Source organism: Numida meleagris, chromosome 1 (genome assembly GCF_002078875.1).
Source record: "Numida meleagris isolate 19003 breed g44 Domestic line chromosome 1, NumMel1.0, whole genome shotgun sequence".
NCBI lineage: Eukaryota > Metazoa > Chordata > Aves > Galliformes > Numididae > Numida > Numida meleagris.
Window position 1 is genome coordinate 40075230 of NC_034409.1, and position 19432 is coordinate 40094661.

General features: G+C 36.5%; 1 protein-coding gene across 4 annotated transcripts in view; it reads right to left on the reverse strand.

Moving 5' to 3' along the window:
• PPP1R12A (protein phosphatase 1 regulatory subunit 12A) overlaps positions 1 to 19432 on the reverse strand; it is a 124349-nt gene that overhangs the window by 37183 nt on the left and 67734 nt on the right. For all 4 annotated transcript variants that reach the window (XM_021385247.1, XM_021385245.1, XM_021385246.1 and 1 more), the window contains exons 4-10: positions 14126 to 14285; positions 12158 to 12302; positions 9180 to 9254; positions 8663 to 8751; positions 8377 to 8534; positions 4681 to 4790; positions 231 to 446 (exon numbers count right to left, since the gene is read on the reverse strand). In XM_021385247.1, coding sequence (XP_021240922.1) covers positions 231 to 446; positions 4681 to 4790; positions 8377 to 8534; positions 8663 to 8751; positions 9180 to 9254; positions 12158 to 12302; positions 14126 to 14285 — 953 coding nt within the window. The remainder of the gene's footprint in view (positions 1 to 230; positions 447 to 4680; positions 4791 to 8376; positions 8535 to 8662; positions 8752 to 9179; positions 9255 to 12157; positions 12303 to 14125; positions 14286 to 19432) is intronic.

Genomic DNA, 19432 nt, shown 5'->3' on the forward strand with positions numbered 1-19432 from the left:
AAAAGAGATAAGTCCAACACCTATGTACCAGGTCACAAGACAGTAAAGCTGCACACTGTACTTTCGAAGAGACTACACAAAAGCTGCATATTTTTAAAGTTTAGAATTTTAGTAAAGAATAAATGTGCAGTAAACTCTAAAGAGAATGTCTTACTTTTACAATGCATCATAAGCATCTATGGTAAGTATAAGAGTTCCTCAAAATACTGCTTTGCACTGAAAACAATCACCTTTTCTTTGTTGTCCAATGAAGAGGAAAGTCTAGGACTTGAAGCAGAACGTATAACACCTGCAGAGTCCTTTTCTTTCTGAGCTTCTTTAGAAGCAGTAATCTCTGCAAGTGCACCGTAACTACCAGTTTTTCGAAGACCTAACCTCCACGAAGCAGGAGATTCATCTTTCCTCTCTTCTTCTTTGGGAGAAACCTTGGTTGTAGATGTTGGAAACTATAAAACACAGTAGCAAATTAAAGGCTATTAATTTGGATTATCTGTAGTAATTCATGTTTCCTGCAGTGATTTGAGAACACAACTACTTTTAATAATCACAGAAGTACTGAATACATAGGGGAGTTGTGGTGGGAGACAGCCTATGCAATCTTCTCTTGCATTAGTTAATGAGATAAGAAACATAAAACTGGTCAAGGAATACTACTCCTCTAAAAGTTAGCTTGGAAAAACTCACACTTTGTAATACACACAGTGATCATGAGATACAAAGTTAAAACCATGCAAATCTGGTATCAACATTTGATTAAATATGTTATTTTGCAACCTGTACACAAGCCTGTGCACACCAGAACCTCACCATTGCCTTTTCACCCTTATTGGGCACAAGAACAATGCCAGTTTTGCGCAAGCCCTGCCTCCATGATGCAGGATCTACTGACTCCACGACAGGCATGATAGGAGGAATGAAATCATACTAAAGCCAATTGAGACAAGACAAAGATGAAAGGAAGGAAAACAGAAACAAAAGGTAGCACCAAAAGCACACAGTTTGTTCCTATGTTTATGGCATGTAGCTCTTCATTATACCATAAAATACCAAAAAGCAATAAGATAATTAAAACTTTAGAAACAGATTCTTATTCAATACAACACAAAATGTTTAGCTAATTCAGCAATGGAATTACGGTTTGCATAGCAGAAGATAGCAGAGACTCTAGAACTAAAAAGGTCTGTGCCTAAATCATGGTATGTTGGAGTATATTACAAGATTCACACTACTACATCCATTACCTTTCTTCTTTCATATTCCATTCATATCCCTTAATCTAATCACATGCTAACTTAGCTATCAAAATGCCATACCTTTATTTGCACACTTGCCTAAGTTTAGTGTCCTCAGACAGAATGCAGCATTACTGAATGCCATAGAGATTGAAGAAAACCTAAATTGAAGTTTAGTATACTGCAGCTGCAGCACTTGTGAACAACATACAGTTTGGCCATCTATGGTGTAAAACCAGAAGAGTAGCCACAGTAGTACAGATGTTGCAAGCCTGAAAAGGCAGGTGCAAGATTAGGTTCAAGACAATTCGTACCTGTACAAGTTTTACCTTTTTTTTAGTAAAAACAGCCTAAATCATTTTTGTTCCCTGACATGAGCTGTAACTGCTTCTCCAGGTCACATGCATGTGCGTGCTATGTGACAAGATGATCAGCCTCAATATAAAAGTGCATTTATTTTGTAAATGCAGAAGACACTGAGTTTTTCGCATCAAATATTAGAAAGATAACTGGAGTGTACTTTTAACCAGCACCTCTTGCCTTTTAGACAGAAAAAAACCCAACAATAAGCCATTAACAATAAGCCAAAAACCCAGCCAATAAGCCATTAATTACTGCATAATAAAATCAGAACAAACGAAATGCCAATGTATCAATGATTTACAAAATGAATTGTAAATAAAACCAATTTACAAATGGTTTTCAGTTAGCTTAAAATCATACTTATTTCTTCTTATCAAAACTTTTCTCATGCATCAACACTTAAACACATACCAAAAAAATTCTGCTTAACCTATCATTCAACTCCAGAATATGAAGCCACGTTCCAAGCTTGTGATGATTTGGTAACATCCTATCACTGAAGATCACATAGCTTGGAATACTTTTGCGTGATATGAAATAACCTGATTGGAAGTCACAAGCTAGGAAACTTTTACTGCGACGCAAAAAACAAAGATTTCTGAAGTGCTAGATACCTCAGAATATGAAGCATGCAAACAAAATTAATTCTGGTACAAAAACTGCCTGGAGAGCATATCACTTAAACTGAACAACAGTCAGAAATGCTTGCATTACTAAACTGACTTCAAAAAATTAACTATATAAATGAGACCCGTTTCTTTGCAGTTAAAATTCAAGCTATGTGTTTGCATTCCATACAGCTACACACATTTAGTAAAGCAGAAATTACTCAGTCATCCCTCACCCTGAGCCCCTCATTTGCTATGGTTTGCACTGAAAAGTTGTGGCTCGATTTCTGTGCAGCTCTTGAGTACAACAAATGCAGCTCCCACGACAGAGAACTATAATTACTAACTGAGCCAGTGCAAAGTGCTTAAACTAACATAACAGGGTCACCCAGGAATCTATCTGTTTGACCAGAGACAAAGGCTCAGAGAGGGGAAACAGCAGTCATTTCTGCCAGGAAGCCATGCCCACAATAACCTTTTGTTCTTATGTCTTTTTTAAGAGAAATCTTGTGGACATCAGTTGTGATGATTTTTATAAAGCAGCTTTTACTATCAGGAAGACTGGTGCAACCATATCGCACAGTATCACATAATATAGAATCATAGAATCATAGAATTAGCTAGGTTGGAAAAGACCTACAAGATCATCCAGTCCAACCATCCACCTACCACCAATAACCCCACTAGACCATGTCTCTCAACGCTATATCTAAATGTTTCTTGAACACCTCCAGGGACGCTGACTCAACCACCTCCCTGGGCAGCCCATTCCAGTGCCTGACCACTCTTTCAGAAAAGTAGTATTTCCTAATGTCCAGCCTAAATCTCCCCTGGTGCAACTTGAGGCCATTCCCCCTTGTCCTGTCACTAGTTACAAGAGAGAAGAGGCTGACCCCCAGCTCACTACAACCTCCCTTATTGCCCAGATCTTCTACATAAAATCACAAAATCAGCAAAGTCAGAAAAGACCATTAAGATCATCAAGTCCAACCATTAACCCATCACCACCACACCCACTAAACCACGTCTCTAAGTACTACATCTACACTTTCCTTAAACAGCTCCAGGGATGCTGACTTCACCACTTCCCTGGGCAGCTGGTTCCAATGCATTACCACTCTTTCAGAGAAGAAATTTTCTCTTATGTCCAACCTGAACGTCCTCTGGCACAACTTAAGGTCATTACCTCTCATCTCATTGCTAGTTACCAGGCAGAAGAGACCAACCCCCACTTTGCTACAACCTCCTTTCAGGCAGTTGTAGAGAGCGATGAGGTCTCCCCTGAGCTGCTGCTTCTCCAGACTAAACAATCCCAGTTCCCTCAGCTACTTCTCATAAGACTCGTGCTGCAGACCCTTCAGCAGCTTGTTGCCCTTCTTTGGACATGCTCCAATGTCAGGACCATTAGGTCCTAACCTACACTTTCTAAGATGAATTATCATTAGGTTCTGTTATGCCTATGAAAGCACAACTCCATTGAGCTCCAGGGAGCTAAAAAATACAATACATATTATTCCTCCTGCCACATGTCTTCGTTATTTACTTGGGCTGCCATGCACTGTAGTCACTACTTCCCCTGAACAAGCTTTTCAGAAGAACCTGTAAAGGTTTAAGCTTTGATTACAACATGCATAGAAAACCTTTAACAGATGACAAAGGAAGCCTTACCAGCTTGCTATCCAGTTTTCTCATATATTATGACTGTTTGACTCGTAAAACATCTTGTGACTGTATATTATAGCCTACTGTAGTTTTTTTCCCTGGTCATCTATACCTCTCCTTTGACAAGCAAAATTAAGATTTGTTCCAATCAACTTTTTAAATCAAGCTTTCTGTAAGCAATACGGCTTTGCTGGGTGTGTTTTTGAGCTGAATAAGTTATTTGCACTGAATAAGTCACATGCCCCAATTCTCCCGTTCTTCCATTTGATCTTAACCATACTGAAATCAGTGTTGAAACCTACACTACCTTCTACTTCTTACTGCAAATATTATTTCCAATTTCTGCACCTATCACAATTTTCAACTTCTAGCACTAGCTGAATGCTACTAAGGACTCCAAAGAACCTTAGTCGTGTATGGCTCTCTTGCCTTAAGAGCAAAAGTACTTTCTAAAACTTTAGGAGAAGTCTGGCATAAAAATGACTTTTGAGAGATTATGTTCAGCTTCAAAAAAAACAAGAATTCTAGTCACTGTGCAACATATTTTTTCTTTTTTAAATGGAGCTTAAGTTCAGCTATGTTGTAGTTACATATTGCAGATTCTTGGATTCCTGTTTAGAATCAAAACTGTGCACTGAAATTTCAAAATTTACAAAAACTGAATATAGTTTCTGCAGGAAAAAAAATATACTATGAATCGGCATATTTTCATCAGCTCAGTGGATAACTCCATTCCATTTTATACAATAAACAAAAAATGTATGCTTATACAGAGAACAGATGTCTAAAATCACAAGAAAAGTATTTTATTTTACCTTCTTAACAGGTGATGTGGGTGTCCCTTGACCACCAGCTACTGAAGGTGCGGTCATTGATGCTGATTGTGTACTTGTGGTATTTGCATTAGCCAAGGTTTTGGTCTTATCTGAAAAATATTTTCAAGATTTTCATTTTCAGTTTTCATCTGTTATTCGTAAGTCCCTTATTTCTACAACAAAGACTTGAATTTCTTTAGAACAAATTTATCAGTCAACTTTCCCAACAGTACTTTATTATTTATTTCTCGGTATTTTCCCTCTCCCTCTCAATCTGTATTATAGTTAATTTCCATGACACTCGTGCATATAATATTTTACTTGTTTTTGTTACTCAGGAAGTGTTAAACACTCAGAGATGCAGTGACAAAATCACAGACTAGTTCAGGTAGAAAGTGAGCTCAGCAGGTCACCTAATTCAACCTCCTGCTCAAAGCGGAGTCAACATTACATACAAACCAGGCTGCTCAGGGCTCTGATGAGTCAGGCCTTGAAAACATCCAGAGATTGAGGTGCCACAACCTCTCTAGGCAGACTATACTTTAGCCTTTGGCTAACGACCCTAAAAATTAAACAGTGGGAGGTACATTGGCATATAATAGCTAACTTGAACTATAGAAGACGCCAATTCAAAGTAAAACATTTATTCTTGGATAACTGTGTATACTGAGTATAAAGAAATATTTGACTGCAGAAAGAATCCAGCCTGGGACTATGGACAGCAGAATTTAGCTGAGACAGGAACCTGCTGTTCCTCTGAGAAACAACCAGAGCTCTGACTTTCATTTGCTTTCTTCCTTCTTTGTCTCTTGTTTTTCCCACCTAAGTTTCACTGTCTGACTAGTCTAACCTCTTCTGGTTGTCCTTCTGGCCCAGTATTTCTTCCACTGCATACCTTAATTCCTCTAAAGTAAACATACAGATAACGTCCAGGTTACTGCACAAATGTTGTCACTGCACTTGCTTGCGCTTCATCATCTCATACCTCACTTGTTTCACATATTCAAATTGTAAATTCTTTGGAATGTGTTGCTACGTCCTATTTCTGCAGTGCTGACCAACAGGGGATCAGTCTCCTTTGGTTTTGCCCCTCCTATAAACATGCCTTTATTTCTACATTACCCATTCAGTACTGAGCTGTGTATATCTTACATGACTAATTACACTTAAAAGAAAGCTCTTTTTAAACACAAGGGGAATGTTCCACAGGGCAATGTGGACTGATAGTAGAAAGTGAAAAAGCTTTAGAGATGCAAAGACAGACCTGGAAATTTGCAAGTAAACAATACAGCTTTATAATATACAGAAAAAAAAATTATCAGGAGTGAGGAGAAAAAATGGAAAAAATGGATTTTTCCCAACTGTATTCTGAAATTACTGCAAGGACAGACAGAACATAGAATTACCCATGTCTGAGCTAATACTTACTTATTTTCAACGCAGGATTATCTCAAAGAAAGTAAGTTTAAAAACTTAACTGCTGAAAGTTTTGATTAATTTTTAGTTTGTTTCCTTATCTTTTAGAAGATGCTAGTTTTGCATTCATATTTCACTGCTTCATCTTACAGAAAGAGAAACACATTTATGTTTAACGTGCATTCTCAGAATGGAAGTTTTAGGAAAACATTTCAAATTTACTAACAGATTAGAAACCAGTACTGTAAACCATCTTCAGAATATTGTTAACAATCTTATAATTTTCAAAATGTAATATTTTAACAATGTTAAAACATTCTACAATTGAAACGGTCTTCATAAGCTGAAGATTTTTCACTAGAAAACCACCTTGAGGTGAAAAATGAGAAAAAAGGGAAAGCACGAGCTTGAAGTTTAGAGATGCAGTTCTGCGCGGAAAAGCTTAAAGTCTAGCTTGCCAAATAAAGTATGATAAAGCCTTGTTGATATTAAAAACCCCAAAGTTTACATAAATTAATTCTTGTGTCACAGTCAAATTTTCCTGGCACAAACTGTTCACTGGAAACGAAGAGAACACAGTTACCAGAATCAGAGAGTTTCGGAGACATTACAGTTAGTTCAGTGACTGAGAAAGTACTACATGTCATGCAGCATAAGTGTTCTGCATTTATCCCAGCTCAGTCTCTGTAAATATGAGATGCAAGTCTACTGGGTGAAAGAATAATTCAAAAATGTGCCAAACTTTCGTTCCTGCTTAATGAAATGTTAGCTTACAAAAAACCCTAAAAAACTCCAACAAACCAGCTATTTTGATTTGATATTTTATTTTTATTTCTGCCTAGATCAAGTATTTACGATATATTTATTAGCTCTAACATCCTTTTTTAACCTTACCATTTCAAGTGAATACATTGGAAGAAATGCTTTAAAATGAAAACTGACAGCTCACCAAATAGGTTTACTCACTTTAAAAAGCGTGAGTATAGAATATTAACATGATATTTCTAATGACATCTGCATCTGTGTATTGTATTACTGTACTGTAGTTCGGAACCCTTTTATTAGGATTGAATATATATCTTTAGAAACACTGACTACTTGACATTTGTATTCTAATTTGAAAGAAAAAATTGCTGTGCTGTTCTTACATTGTTATTTGCTTTAAGACTCTGAAAATCTTTCGAGAAAAAAGAGCAAGCTAAATTCCACTGAAGAGCAAGCTGTTGACCAAGAGACTTACGCAGTATTGAATGACTGTGCCTCTAACTTCATGGTAAATTTCATGTACACTTAAGCAGTCACCACAGCAGTCCAACATTGAAAAACAATATATGTGAAAAGACAAGCAACAGAAAGCAAAATACGGGACAAATAAGAAGGAATAACAATAGAAGGAATAAATGCATGTTTGGTTTTCTTAAATTTTAAACACAAGGGTACTTTTCTATATTCAGTAATAAATACAGCAATATATAAATCTGGATAGCGATAATGGTGAAATAATACATGGATAAACGGATTAATCCTAATTCTGTTCACTTCCCTGTTTCATTGTTCCCGCTTCTTCACTTTTCCCCACCTAATTTCACCACATAAAGACTCTGAGACTCAGACAACTTGCATAATTAGGCAAAGAAGTGAATGTCTCCCCCAGTCTAGGCTGCATGAAGAAATTTAAACATCAGAAGTACTGAGTACTGTGCTTTTTTGCATACAATTCTAGACTTTTTCCATTCTTCTTGAAGTGAAGTTGCATATGAAGCATACGTTAAGTTAAAATAGCACTTCTAAATTTTATTTCAATACATAATCAAGAGTAAGTATATATACCAGCACTTCATGAATATCTGCAATTGCCATATCCATTGGTATTTACTTCAGAATGGCAAGCACAAAAAATGAGATTCATGTTTCAATCTCTATCCCAGTTCCACGGGCGAACATTGCTAACAAAGACTTTGTTTCTCCTCTGACCTCTAAACTTCTTCCATGTTTTACTGACATGCTACTTACAGTTCATATATTCCACATAATGAATTAAAATTAGTTGCTAAATAGACAATCAAATAAGTAGATTAACTCCTTTAACCACAACACCCATCAATAAAGGCACCTTTGCATCTGTTATGACTTGAACTTAGTCATACATAAACATCCTTTAAAATGATTGGAAGCTTAGTGAAATGCAGAAGTGAAACTTAACATACTTAACTCCACATCCTGTGACATTAAATAAATTTCTAAAGCAAAAACTTAAAGACAATACTCCAAATAACATACCCGTCTCTGCTTCAGATTCTGAGTCATCATCTTCTTCTTCTTCACTAGAACAACTGGATTCATCCTTCTTTCCCTCTTCCTCTTCATCTGCTTTCTCCTGCTCCAGAGACTCTATACTAGACGCATTCTTTTCTTGCTCCATAATCAATGTTTCTTTACTGAATTTGGAAAGAAAAATACCTACTAAGTACTGAAAAATTTACTAAAACCTGACAGTTAGGACATAGTGACAGCTGCTGAAGTTATATGTTTCATTAAGAGCTCATCATTTCTCGGATTTACTTACTTTTTGAATGTTTTCTGCGTCTGGTTATTATCCAAGTTGGCTGTGGATTCAATTAGGGGAGATTTCTTTTCGCGTTTTTCACTATGAAGCTTCAAAACATATAGAATAATGCAGTTAAACTGACAGAATGGCATCAGTGTGACAAAATCTCTAGTAGAGAGACCTCTTCGGTAACCACGGAAAACACTGGAACACGCATACACTTTCGAAGTGTCAAACTTCAAAATTCTAAAAACTCAGAAAGTGTTATTTCCAGGAAACTGCCGATTGATTGTTGATGCTTCAGATCATAAAATGCCTACTGGAGAAGGCAACTAGGCAAGGATTTTCTCTAATCCAGAGCTTTTTGGTCACCATAACTGACCCAATATTGGCATGAAAAGACAGCTGACAGCTGGCATTACCGGAGTTGAAGCCTCATATCAAAAATTTCATTTTAATCTGTATGTTACTCTGAGCTATGTAACGTCATCATATGCATAATAAAGTACAATTTATATATATGTAAAAGGCCTACCAGATTTTGCTTCTTTTGTAATTCTTCTAAATATCCTAGAATATCCTCATCTGCCACATCAAATGCTGTCTGCCCCTGGAGAAAGGGAAAAGTGAAACACCATTTTTGTACAGCAGAATTTCAATGCAATAGATTACGATGCCTTATCACATTGATGGTGCGGGTAAGGAGCACAATCATACCAAGAAATTAGAACATAGAAGCCAAGCTCTGTTACAAACTGTTAGTCTGTCAGTGATTGAAAACTATTTTGTAACGTTACTTTTTTTTCATAATTGAGAAAGAAACATCTATATGTAATGCTAATGACTAAACACTTTTCAAGACAGAAAAACATGACTTCAATAGAATGGTATTGTCTTTTCAAGGGAAAAAAAGCCCTATTAAGGAAAAAAAAAAAAACAGGTTGAAAGAATGAAATACACAATATTAGTTCCAAACAGCTATTCCAGTGGCAATTGTTTGGATCAACACAGTTAGCATCCTGTCCATCTTCAGACTACCAAGTATGGTTGATTTTTTGAAGTTAAAATTATTTCAGTAAACAGTACTACATTTTAATGTAAGTGCTTTCATATTTTTACATTAAAACTGTATTTACATTTTCTGTTCCATTTTGGAAATAATCTGCTACAATTGTTTTTTCTTATCCCCCTTTGTGTGTGATTTTCATGGGACATGCTTGAATAAACATCATACAGTGATTCATTAATAGAGAGCAATGCCATCCGCTGGAATTTCTTCACCTTGACGTATCTTACATCTACTACACGGTCAGTACAATCCTTGAGTAGACCAGATGCCCATGGGACATGAGAGTCTATCTTTAAGATCTGAACTGATAAAGGTTGCAAATTTCTTCCTTCATCTCTGCTTGAATAAGACAGGAAAGGCTGAAGCTCACACAGTTTCACAAAGAAAACCTAACATACTTGCTTTGATACTATAATACAATGTTTTCTACTTGAAAGTTTGCATTTAGGGTTAGTTTGGAACCTAGGCAGTCATGCCTGCAGCGATGGGTATAAATGCAGCTGCATCAGCACGTTGGGAGGACATGCTGAAATGTGGTGAGATCACAAGATCAGTAACGTAAATAACTTTTGTACAATAACCAGCAATAAGGACAGAGTTGCCAGTTTGAAGTGGTCACAACAGACTACAAAGATAACAAAAGGTGTTCATATTTGTCTCACTGCTTATTTAATTTTGCCCAAATGTGAACTAGGTACAAACATTCTACCAATCAGATTGTGAAGGCTGTCTTAAGCAGTTAGAAGGAACAGACCTTTAAGTCACTAATTTTTCACAAACATGAAGCTTCTGATCATACACCAGAAGCACATGCTCCTTCCAACAAACATTACCCAAAACAGCTTGAGGTCCTCTGGCATGAACTATTCCATTTAGCACAGCACAGCACTAACTTGGAAACTAAACAACAAAATTATCTCAAATTTATATTTGCATTGTTATTACAGGTTTTAATCAGGCTTTCTATTTTTAGGTAGCTATTGAGTGGGTTTATTTCCAAAAACCATCACGTTAGACCCACTTTGACCACAAAATATAACTTTGAAAAACAAACAAACAAAAAACAACCCTTTTGGAAGGATGCATCTAAACTCAATACACAGATATTAATACCCAAAGTTAAGTGCCTGAACAATAATGGCTGAGTTCTCTGTGGTGCTAAGCACCTACAACTGAAACCAGATGTAGTGGAGTTCTCAATCTACAAGCAAGATCACTTAATGGCTTACTTTAGAACGCAACAGGCAAAACACTCTTAGCTTGCACAGACAATTCGATACACCAAATAAACAATTCCTAACTCTCTGTAACTCCTTTTTTCTTATTCTCGCCTCAGTTGAGCTGAATGCATTTTTACAGGAGTGTTCTCAGGAATACCACCCTTCTCATTCTCAAGAACCCAGTAAAAATGTCTGGCAGATAACTTGATAAACTGGCTTCAACTAACTGCATCAGCTTTTGATTACCTGATACAACTATATAGCCGATCTTAAGAAGTTCTAGTAGTATTATATAGAAACAGAGTTGAAACTACTAGAAGTACAATTCCAGATTTCATTTATTTTATCATAAGCAATTTTAACTTTGCCTTTATATAAGCAATACTGGCAAATTCATGATCTAATTAAGAGTCTGTATGTGCCTATTTCCCTAATTAACTTAAAAAGAAACTACGAAAAAATTCAATGAAGAAAGCATGCTTAATGTTGGGCAGGAAATCAACATACACAATATCGCTAGAAATTGAAAAGCAGATCAGAATCTACTGTAGAACGTGGTGCAAAGAGAAGAAGGAGAGCTTCAGCACTTACACAGTTGAACAAAGAGTCTCGGCTCCTTGTGACACCTATGTGAATCATCAGTATACTTGTACCTGCTGGGAGCAAGGTCTCGCAAAGCCAAGAACTTCACAGGCCTTTGCACATAAGTCAAGGAAATACAGCTTAGGTAGCATCCAAGTTATGTCCAGGGAGTCCACAGATGCCTAAAAGTTTCTAAGAGTGCCCCCAAACCAGCATAGTGATTACTCATCAGTATTCCAACACAAGCTGATTGTAGGAGTTAAAAGCAGATGCTAATGCCCAACACTACCCAAAGGCATCATCATTGTCTTTGGCAAACAAATGTAGACTGTTTGCAGTCTACCTAGTCACTAATTTAATAATTCCGAAATATCAGTAAAACTATTCTATTTTGTATTTCATTGTAAAAGATCATATGGATCATTTGATATAGAAATGAGTATAAAGTAGGCCTTGAAACTAATTTAGACAATCAGGGAATTTAGTTATGGACACAAACATGCTGTTCTGACAAAACATGCATTATATAAAGCTCCATGTACAGTAAACAGCAGTTTATCATCACTTTTCTTACCCTGGCTTCTAAAGTCACTTTAGAGACCAGAACTTTGTATCTTGACAAGGATTACATAAAAATCCTACCACTTTGTTGACAGCCTCCATATCACAAAGGTTTTCCACTAAAATGCGACATGCTTCTTCTTTACCCCAGTGAGCAGCAGCATGAAGTGGTGTCCAGCCATCATAATCTTTAATATTTACATCATAGCGAGCCTGTATTAAAAGCCTGAAGAAATTCAGAGAATTAGATCTTGACACTGCTGACAGAGATAGTAAATGCTGTGAAACGATGAAATTATTGTACAGTGGTATTTTTATCCTTTCTCATTTATGTGAACTATACATATCTTAGTTGTATTACTGTCAATTGATCAATTTTATTTCCTCCCAGAAATACCTGTCTTTTCATTGTTCAACAGTCATATTTACTTTTAAGGAAAATTCAATTAAAAAATCCTTTTCTGTTTTCTTCTTAATTTCTTTCTCATTAAAATTCCTTTCTGCCTATATAGGTAGGTATTTTTCTCTATATGTGCAGTGGTGGTGAAAAGCCTTTTCAAGGAATGTAAAATGTCCAAAACTGCTAGACAGTTCTTATATAGTAAATTATTAAAACTTCCCTTTACTTTAAGCTTTTTAAGCTTGCATCTCCTGCCACTAGCATTTGATGCTTTAACCATCAAGTGTTTACATGCTTCAGTTGTTCTCTGAGCAGTAGGAGAACTCCTCAAATGGAAGATCTGCTTTTCAGCATGCATTTACCACACGAATTTGGTATGGCTCTGATGTGAGTGTTGAAGTGACAACAGATAGCCAACCTGACAAACAGCTTTGTGTAAATGGTTTTCAGCTCTCTGAAACGCACCCCATACTTAATAGAAATCATGTAACCATGAAGTATTCTTCTAAAAAAATTCTATTCACAACTCTAGAGACAATAGTTTTAAAGTAATAAGCTCCACAACTTCCACACAAAGCCTTGCAGCCTTGTATCCTGCAGAGAGCACATTTTTGCTATTTTGAAACCACCAAGAAAATGGTGTGGGTATGTGTTTTCCCTCCTCCTAGGAAAAGTACATGGACTGGACTACAAAAGACACTGATAGAGGTTAAAAATAAACCCAACAATTATCAATATAAATCTCTTACAGATGCACACTACTCCAATATAAAAATTATTCTTTCCAACAGAACTATTTCTTTTTATCACGATGAAGCATCCAGTTTATTTTTGAAGTAGATCTCCTATTCGCTAAATCACATTAGATGGCTACAATGTCTAAAAAACTTCTGTCACAGTCAACTATGGTGCTGACAAAGCTTTACAAATCTTAATGCTAGCTATACTTAGAGTGTGCGCTCATTTTCATTGATTTTTACAATACATAACTATTACTAGTCCTGCTAAGGCAGTCAAATACATTGATAATCACAGTGAAGCAATGTATTCTCAGGTATGGTGTACCTCACTAAAAGCTGAGCTTTGATGAAAATGAAACCTCTGTTACTGCATATACTTTGTGCTATATTATATTACTGAAAAGCTATGTGTGAAAGCCTGAAGACTTGCATGAATGATTTCAAGAGTCGTGATCTTCAACAACCTCAAAATGGAAAATTAAATTCCCTGTTTTTTAGGTCTGTAAACCTTTAGTCTAGATCATGGCTTCTGCTCGTGCATGCAAATTAACCCAGGTGTCCTAAAAATATGCTTCATCCAGAATGTTAGCTGGCATTATAAAAAGATATTAAACTTGTTTACACAGTTGGCTTTAGAAACAGGGAAAGATTTTTTGTGAACTTTCTTTCTGAGTACTAACACTCATTATGTACATTCTGTTCACATTTTGAATGACAACTAGAAAACTAAAAGCATCAAGATTTAAGAGTACTTGAAAACGTTGTATCAGGCTTTGAGGAAAAGGCAGTTCTAGAGACTGTAATTTCCAAATTGACAACCCCCAGATGTCAGATACGTCCTATCGTATCAATTCCAAGCCGTATTACCTCAGCAAGACAACCAAAAATTTCCATTTAAACCACACTTACTTTAAGACTTCTGTATAGCCCTTAGCGGCAGCAACATGAAGTGCTGTACCACCAGATTTCGCGTGCCTGACGTCATTTATATGGCCGCTGTTGAGCCACTGTCGTGCATCTCTAAGCATTATTCGCTCTTCTTCTTTTCGAGCTGCCTCTATATCAACCCCTAATACAGACAGGGAAGGGAAGAAGAAAAGAGAGGACACAATGTTAGAATTCAAATACTTAAATTCAATGATGTAACAGATCTTGTATCACACTTATATGATACAAGAAAACAGGTAAATTACATTAATAGTATTCACAGCTAGATATGAGTATCTCGAAGATGAACTCTAAGAATTTATGGAAATATTCTTTATAGCATTTGTAACATGCTTTTTCTGAGTAACACGTTTTCCCAAAAGAAAAAAAAATCTACTAAAACTAGCTCTCTAATTTTAAGAATTTCTACCATCACAGTCACAATCTCTGAAGTGACATGTTACAGAAAGAGAGGAAATTTAAAGTTTAACCTTACAAAGCCCCAAAGTATTAGACTTGTACATATCTGTAGAAACCAGAAAACAGCTACAATCTTTTACTAGTAGAAATCTACAGGAAAAGGAACAGCTTAGCTTCTGAACATTGCCGAATATTTACACGAAAGTCAGAACTATGTGTTTATACAAGGATAGAACTACATTTGCTATAATTTCTTAAGATGTTCTTGTTAAAAAAAAAAAGTTCTATCACTGTAAAACACAAACCGTACACACCAAACCAAATCTTGAGAGGAAAAAAAAAACACGCTTTAAGTCATTTTTATAGCACGTTCTACAAAAATATCTCCTAAACTGATGAAAAACGGAAAAACACAATGTAATATTTCCAATTACATACAATAGTTTAGACAGAAGGAAGGCCCAAGCTGTGAATACACAAAGCAAAATATGTATTTGTGAGCATTTTTTAACTGCTACCACAAGGAGAGATCTAAAAAACATAGCAGAAAAGCGGTCTTTAGAGAGAACGATGCAGGAGTACAGCTCTGTCTGTGTTGATTGAACACTGACATCTTTGCAAAGAAAATGGATTTAGGAACCGTGGTTATCAAGAGCACAAAATAGAACTGGGTTAACTTCTAAAAGTAACTTCATCAGTGGACCAATATTCTTCAATATGAATTCATGAGTATGATCCATCTAATCTTAGACACTGCTATGCAGGGTCTTGGGAAAAATTTGCTCTTCCTCTGAATTTTTATTTTCTCTTGGAGCAAGACATAATTTTGTAATGATTATCTGGAAACAGGCACAGATTAACTGAATACAATCACAAATTTCAACAATAGTCTATGTAGCCCATAAAGCAGCAGGTAATTTAATTTTTTAAATACTTGAGACAGATACAAAATTTCTCCTGCTCCTCGGCTCAGAATTTTACTTTCTTTCAGTATGTCCTGCAGAAGCTGCATCTGTTCCCAAACTTTTTCTCCAGCAAACATGTTTGCATCACGTAACTTTTCTAATTGTCCAAGTAATCAATGAACAATATAAAGAGATCACAGGCAAACCTACAGAAACCTAGAACAACTCTTTTCAACCCTATTCTACCTAAATAATTAATTTTAATTAATTCTCTAAGCCTTTATAATGAACAGCAATTTCAGGCTGTAAAGTCTTCTAAGAAACTGAGCTGTTTGTTCTTTACAGACTGAATGAATACCCAGAATATGGAAACCAAACGAAATTCAACCCAACTCTTGCCTGTTTAGACATGCAGCAAGAACTGAGCTGAGGGTTAAAATGGTCTCCATTAAAGAAATTATTAACATCATAAATGGAAAAGAGTAATACATAGATGATCATACGGTGTAATGCATAATTCCTACCACATAACACATGGTAAAACAAATTATAGTAAGCCATATACATCAAGTTTTACCAATTCACTGACAATAAAAAGGCAGATGGGGAGAAAGAAACTGACAAAGTAATTACGCTGGCACTGCTGAAATACCCATGAGGCAGTGGATGGCACATCGAGATTTCTATTCTGGTACACGTGAATTAGCATTTCCTTGATTATTTTTTATAGCACAAACATAATAAATATTTCTCACTGAGAATCCCTTTGATTTAGAGAATTACAACACATCTACTGTCAAAACAAAAGCTGCAATTCCCCCATTATACAGCAAGTAAAAAAGAACACCTTGAAATAGCCTGCCCAAATCGAAAATTTCACTGACATGCAAACAGAATGAATGTGATGATTAAATGCTTCTAGAGACATAATGCAATTTGTTTGGTGTCGGGTAGCATATGACGGAGCTGAAATCCCTTTCACGCATGAACAATGCCTGTACTAAAAGGAGGCGGCAGTGCCTATTTCTTCCCTTTTGGTATATGCACACAAACAAACAAGGCTGAGATGTAAAGAGTCATTTCAGAGAAAACTAACAAGAGAACGCTACAGCTGAAAAAGTGTTGAGGGTTGTTTTTTTTGTTTGTTTTGTTTTAAATAAATATCATTTTTTACTATTTGTAAACAATATTAAATACAATTACATTCAATTCAGCTGCAAGCTTCATAAAAAGGCCTGCAACAGATTTTACTTCTCTCAATTCCCATCATAACAGATATTCCAAAGCAACAGATATGCAAAAAGGAATTTATTTGTAAAAAACTGTACATGAATGATTGACAAAAAGATGCAACTTTACTCAGTATCATAAAGCAACTGAGCAGGTAATACATTAAGTATTTTAAGCAGTTGACTGAATTTCTACATTCACCCACTTAACCCACAAATCAGTCATCTCAGTTTTTGCAATTTAATAAACATAATTGATTTTTATTAGCAACTGAAGAAGAAATCTGGAGGTGAAGTCTGCAAGTTGCAGGAAGACATAAATGATTGTTGCAGCACTAAGCTGAGTCTAAGGAAAATATAAAATATTGTAACAAAGGGGGGTAAAAGTTAAAGAAATTGATATTTCTGAAGCTGTTGATTTCAATAGAAGCCATGACAAATAAATCTGCAGACATTAAATTTTACATATCTATAATCTTTATAAGTCTGGTCAACATGAAGAATGAAAATTAGGAACTTTGAATCAATAACATATTTATACTCATGTATTCTCATTCCTCCAGAAAACTTTTGCATGCTGTACATATGAGCTCTGGGGCCTTTGTGTTTGTTTTTTTTTCAGAATGACACAGCAGTGCACATCAGCAGACCTTGGGAAAACAATTCCCTAGAGTAAAATCATTTACATTTTACTGTTTCTTGCCAGACAAAATTATGCAAATAAGGAGTTTATGTATCATGCTAGTTACAATTATGTCCATCCTCTTTTTGCATGCTAGAGTTCTAAGTGGAAATACTTCTCAGCACGAGTAGTTTTTCCATGCAAACAATCCTACATAAATTCCTTTCAACACACAATTGCTCACGTGCGTGTTTTTTCTGATGTGCTTTAGTGTACAGTAAGAATACAGAAAAGCCTGATGTTGATCTTCCAATGGTTAAAGACTGAAGCATGATTTTCACGTACACATGGAGAATTATGTCAAAACCATAGAATCAAAGAATGGTTTGAGTTGGAAGAGACCCTAGAGACAATCCAGTTTCAACCCCCTGCTGTGGGCAGGGCTGCCACCCACCAGCTCAGGCTGCCCAGGGCCCCATCCAACCTGGCCTTGAGTGCTTCCAGGGATGGGGCATCCACAGCTTCTCCAGGCAGCTGTGCCACTGCCTCACTGCCTTCTGAGTAAAGAACTTCATCCTAATGTCTAACCTAAACTTCCCTTCTTTTAGTTTAACACCTTCCCCTCTGGTCCTATCCGTATTTACCCGTGAAAAAATAGGAATGCTTTTGCAGAAACAGTAATTAATATTAAATATAGCCTCCCATCAATATCACAAATGAACACGTCTGTGAAGCCCAAACAAGGCAGAACAGCTGCAGAGGACAAACATCTCCATTAATATGTTAGCTTACAGGAGAGAAAATTTCTGATCGTGTTTCAACAGACAAAAGTAAAAGAATCTTGCCAATCGAAAGAAAACCTCTCACAGTACTAACTGGCAATTGGACTTGGCGCCAAAGAAAAAAGGCAGTGCTCTGAGACAAGCTAAATATTGCTCCCTTTTTAAATACAGAAAATGGAATACGAACGTCCTTTGTGATACCTTATATGGACCTTCCTCCTTACTCTCGTTTTCCAAACTCTGCAGTGGGATATCAAGGAAAAAGAGATAATGCTGGGCACACCTCCCGGCCACTTTCTGCGTACGGCCCGTAGATGGCAATGTGCGGCCTCTCAGCTCCAGCCCCGCTGGAGACTTCGCTTACAGTTCTACCCAGCTTAACCTCTGGCTGCCTGACTGCTTAAATCGTTAATAATTTATTGCTAAATGCTTTCGTTTTTTCCTGATCAACAAGTGCTATTCAACAGTTCTGACCAGATTTGATAATCCTGTGCTGTTCAGTGAGCGTTCAGTGAAACTGAGCGTGAACTGAAATGCTGAATCATTGTTTCAGCGCTGCTCGGCCATATAAAGGCATGTTTTATAGATACGACAGGGAAGATCAACCCACTTTTTACTTAACGTAGTTAATGTTTATATACAAATGTAATAGTTCACATTTTGTCCACATAAACAAAGTTGAGTTAAGCAATACATTCGAGATAGTGTCATTACATTTACCTATGATTAAGAATGAGGAACACTGGCTTCTGCTCCAAAAATGAGAAGCAATCTCTCTAACACACGGTGAGTAAGTGCTGCCCTGTATCACGAACTCCTGATTCACCTCACGTCACCTCTCCCCACTAACTCACCCCTCAAGAATGTCTCCTATAATTCAAAATAACTGCTTAAGCAGTTAAAAATAATTTTAAGAGGGCATCTGATGATAAATAACCTTCCATCACCAAAAAATCGCTTCACTCGTAACGCTTAACCCTACTCAAGACCCCAACGAGTGCCAACATTTTAAGCTGGTGAGTTTTAAATATTATTAAAGTGGTAGCTGGAATTAAAGTGGTAGTCAAGCAAAACAGCTCTCAAGTCTGCTAGCTTTCACCCACCCCCATGAAAAGGCTTCACGCTACTTGCAAAAGTCAGCCTCCATAACTGCAGCACACTGAAACACCACAGAGCAGAAAGACAGGGAATCGTATCAAGAAATTGGAAATATTGGTATTTTTACTAAAGGTAAACATTTCCATGGATTGCAGTGACATCTATGTAAATGGGACCAGCCAATGACAGAGACATCAGCCATATGGAGGAACAACAGAACAGGTCTAAGAGGA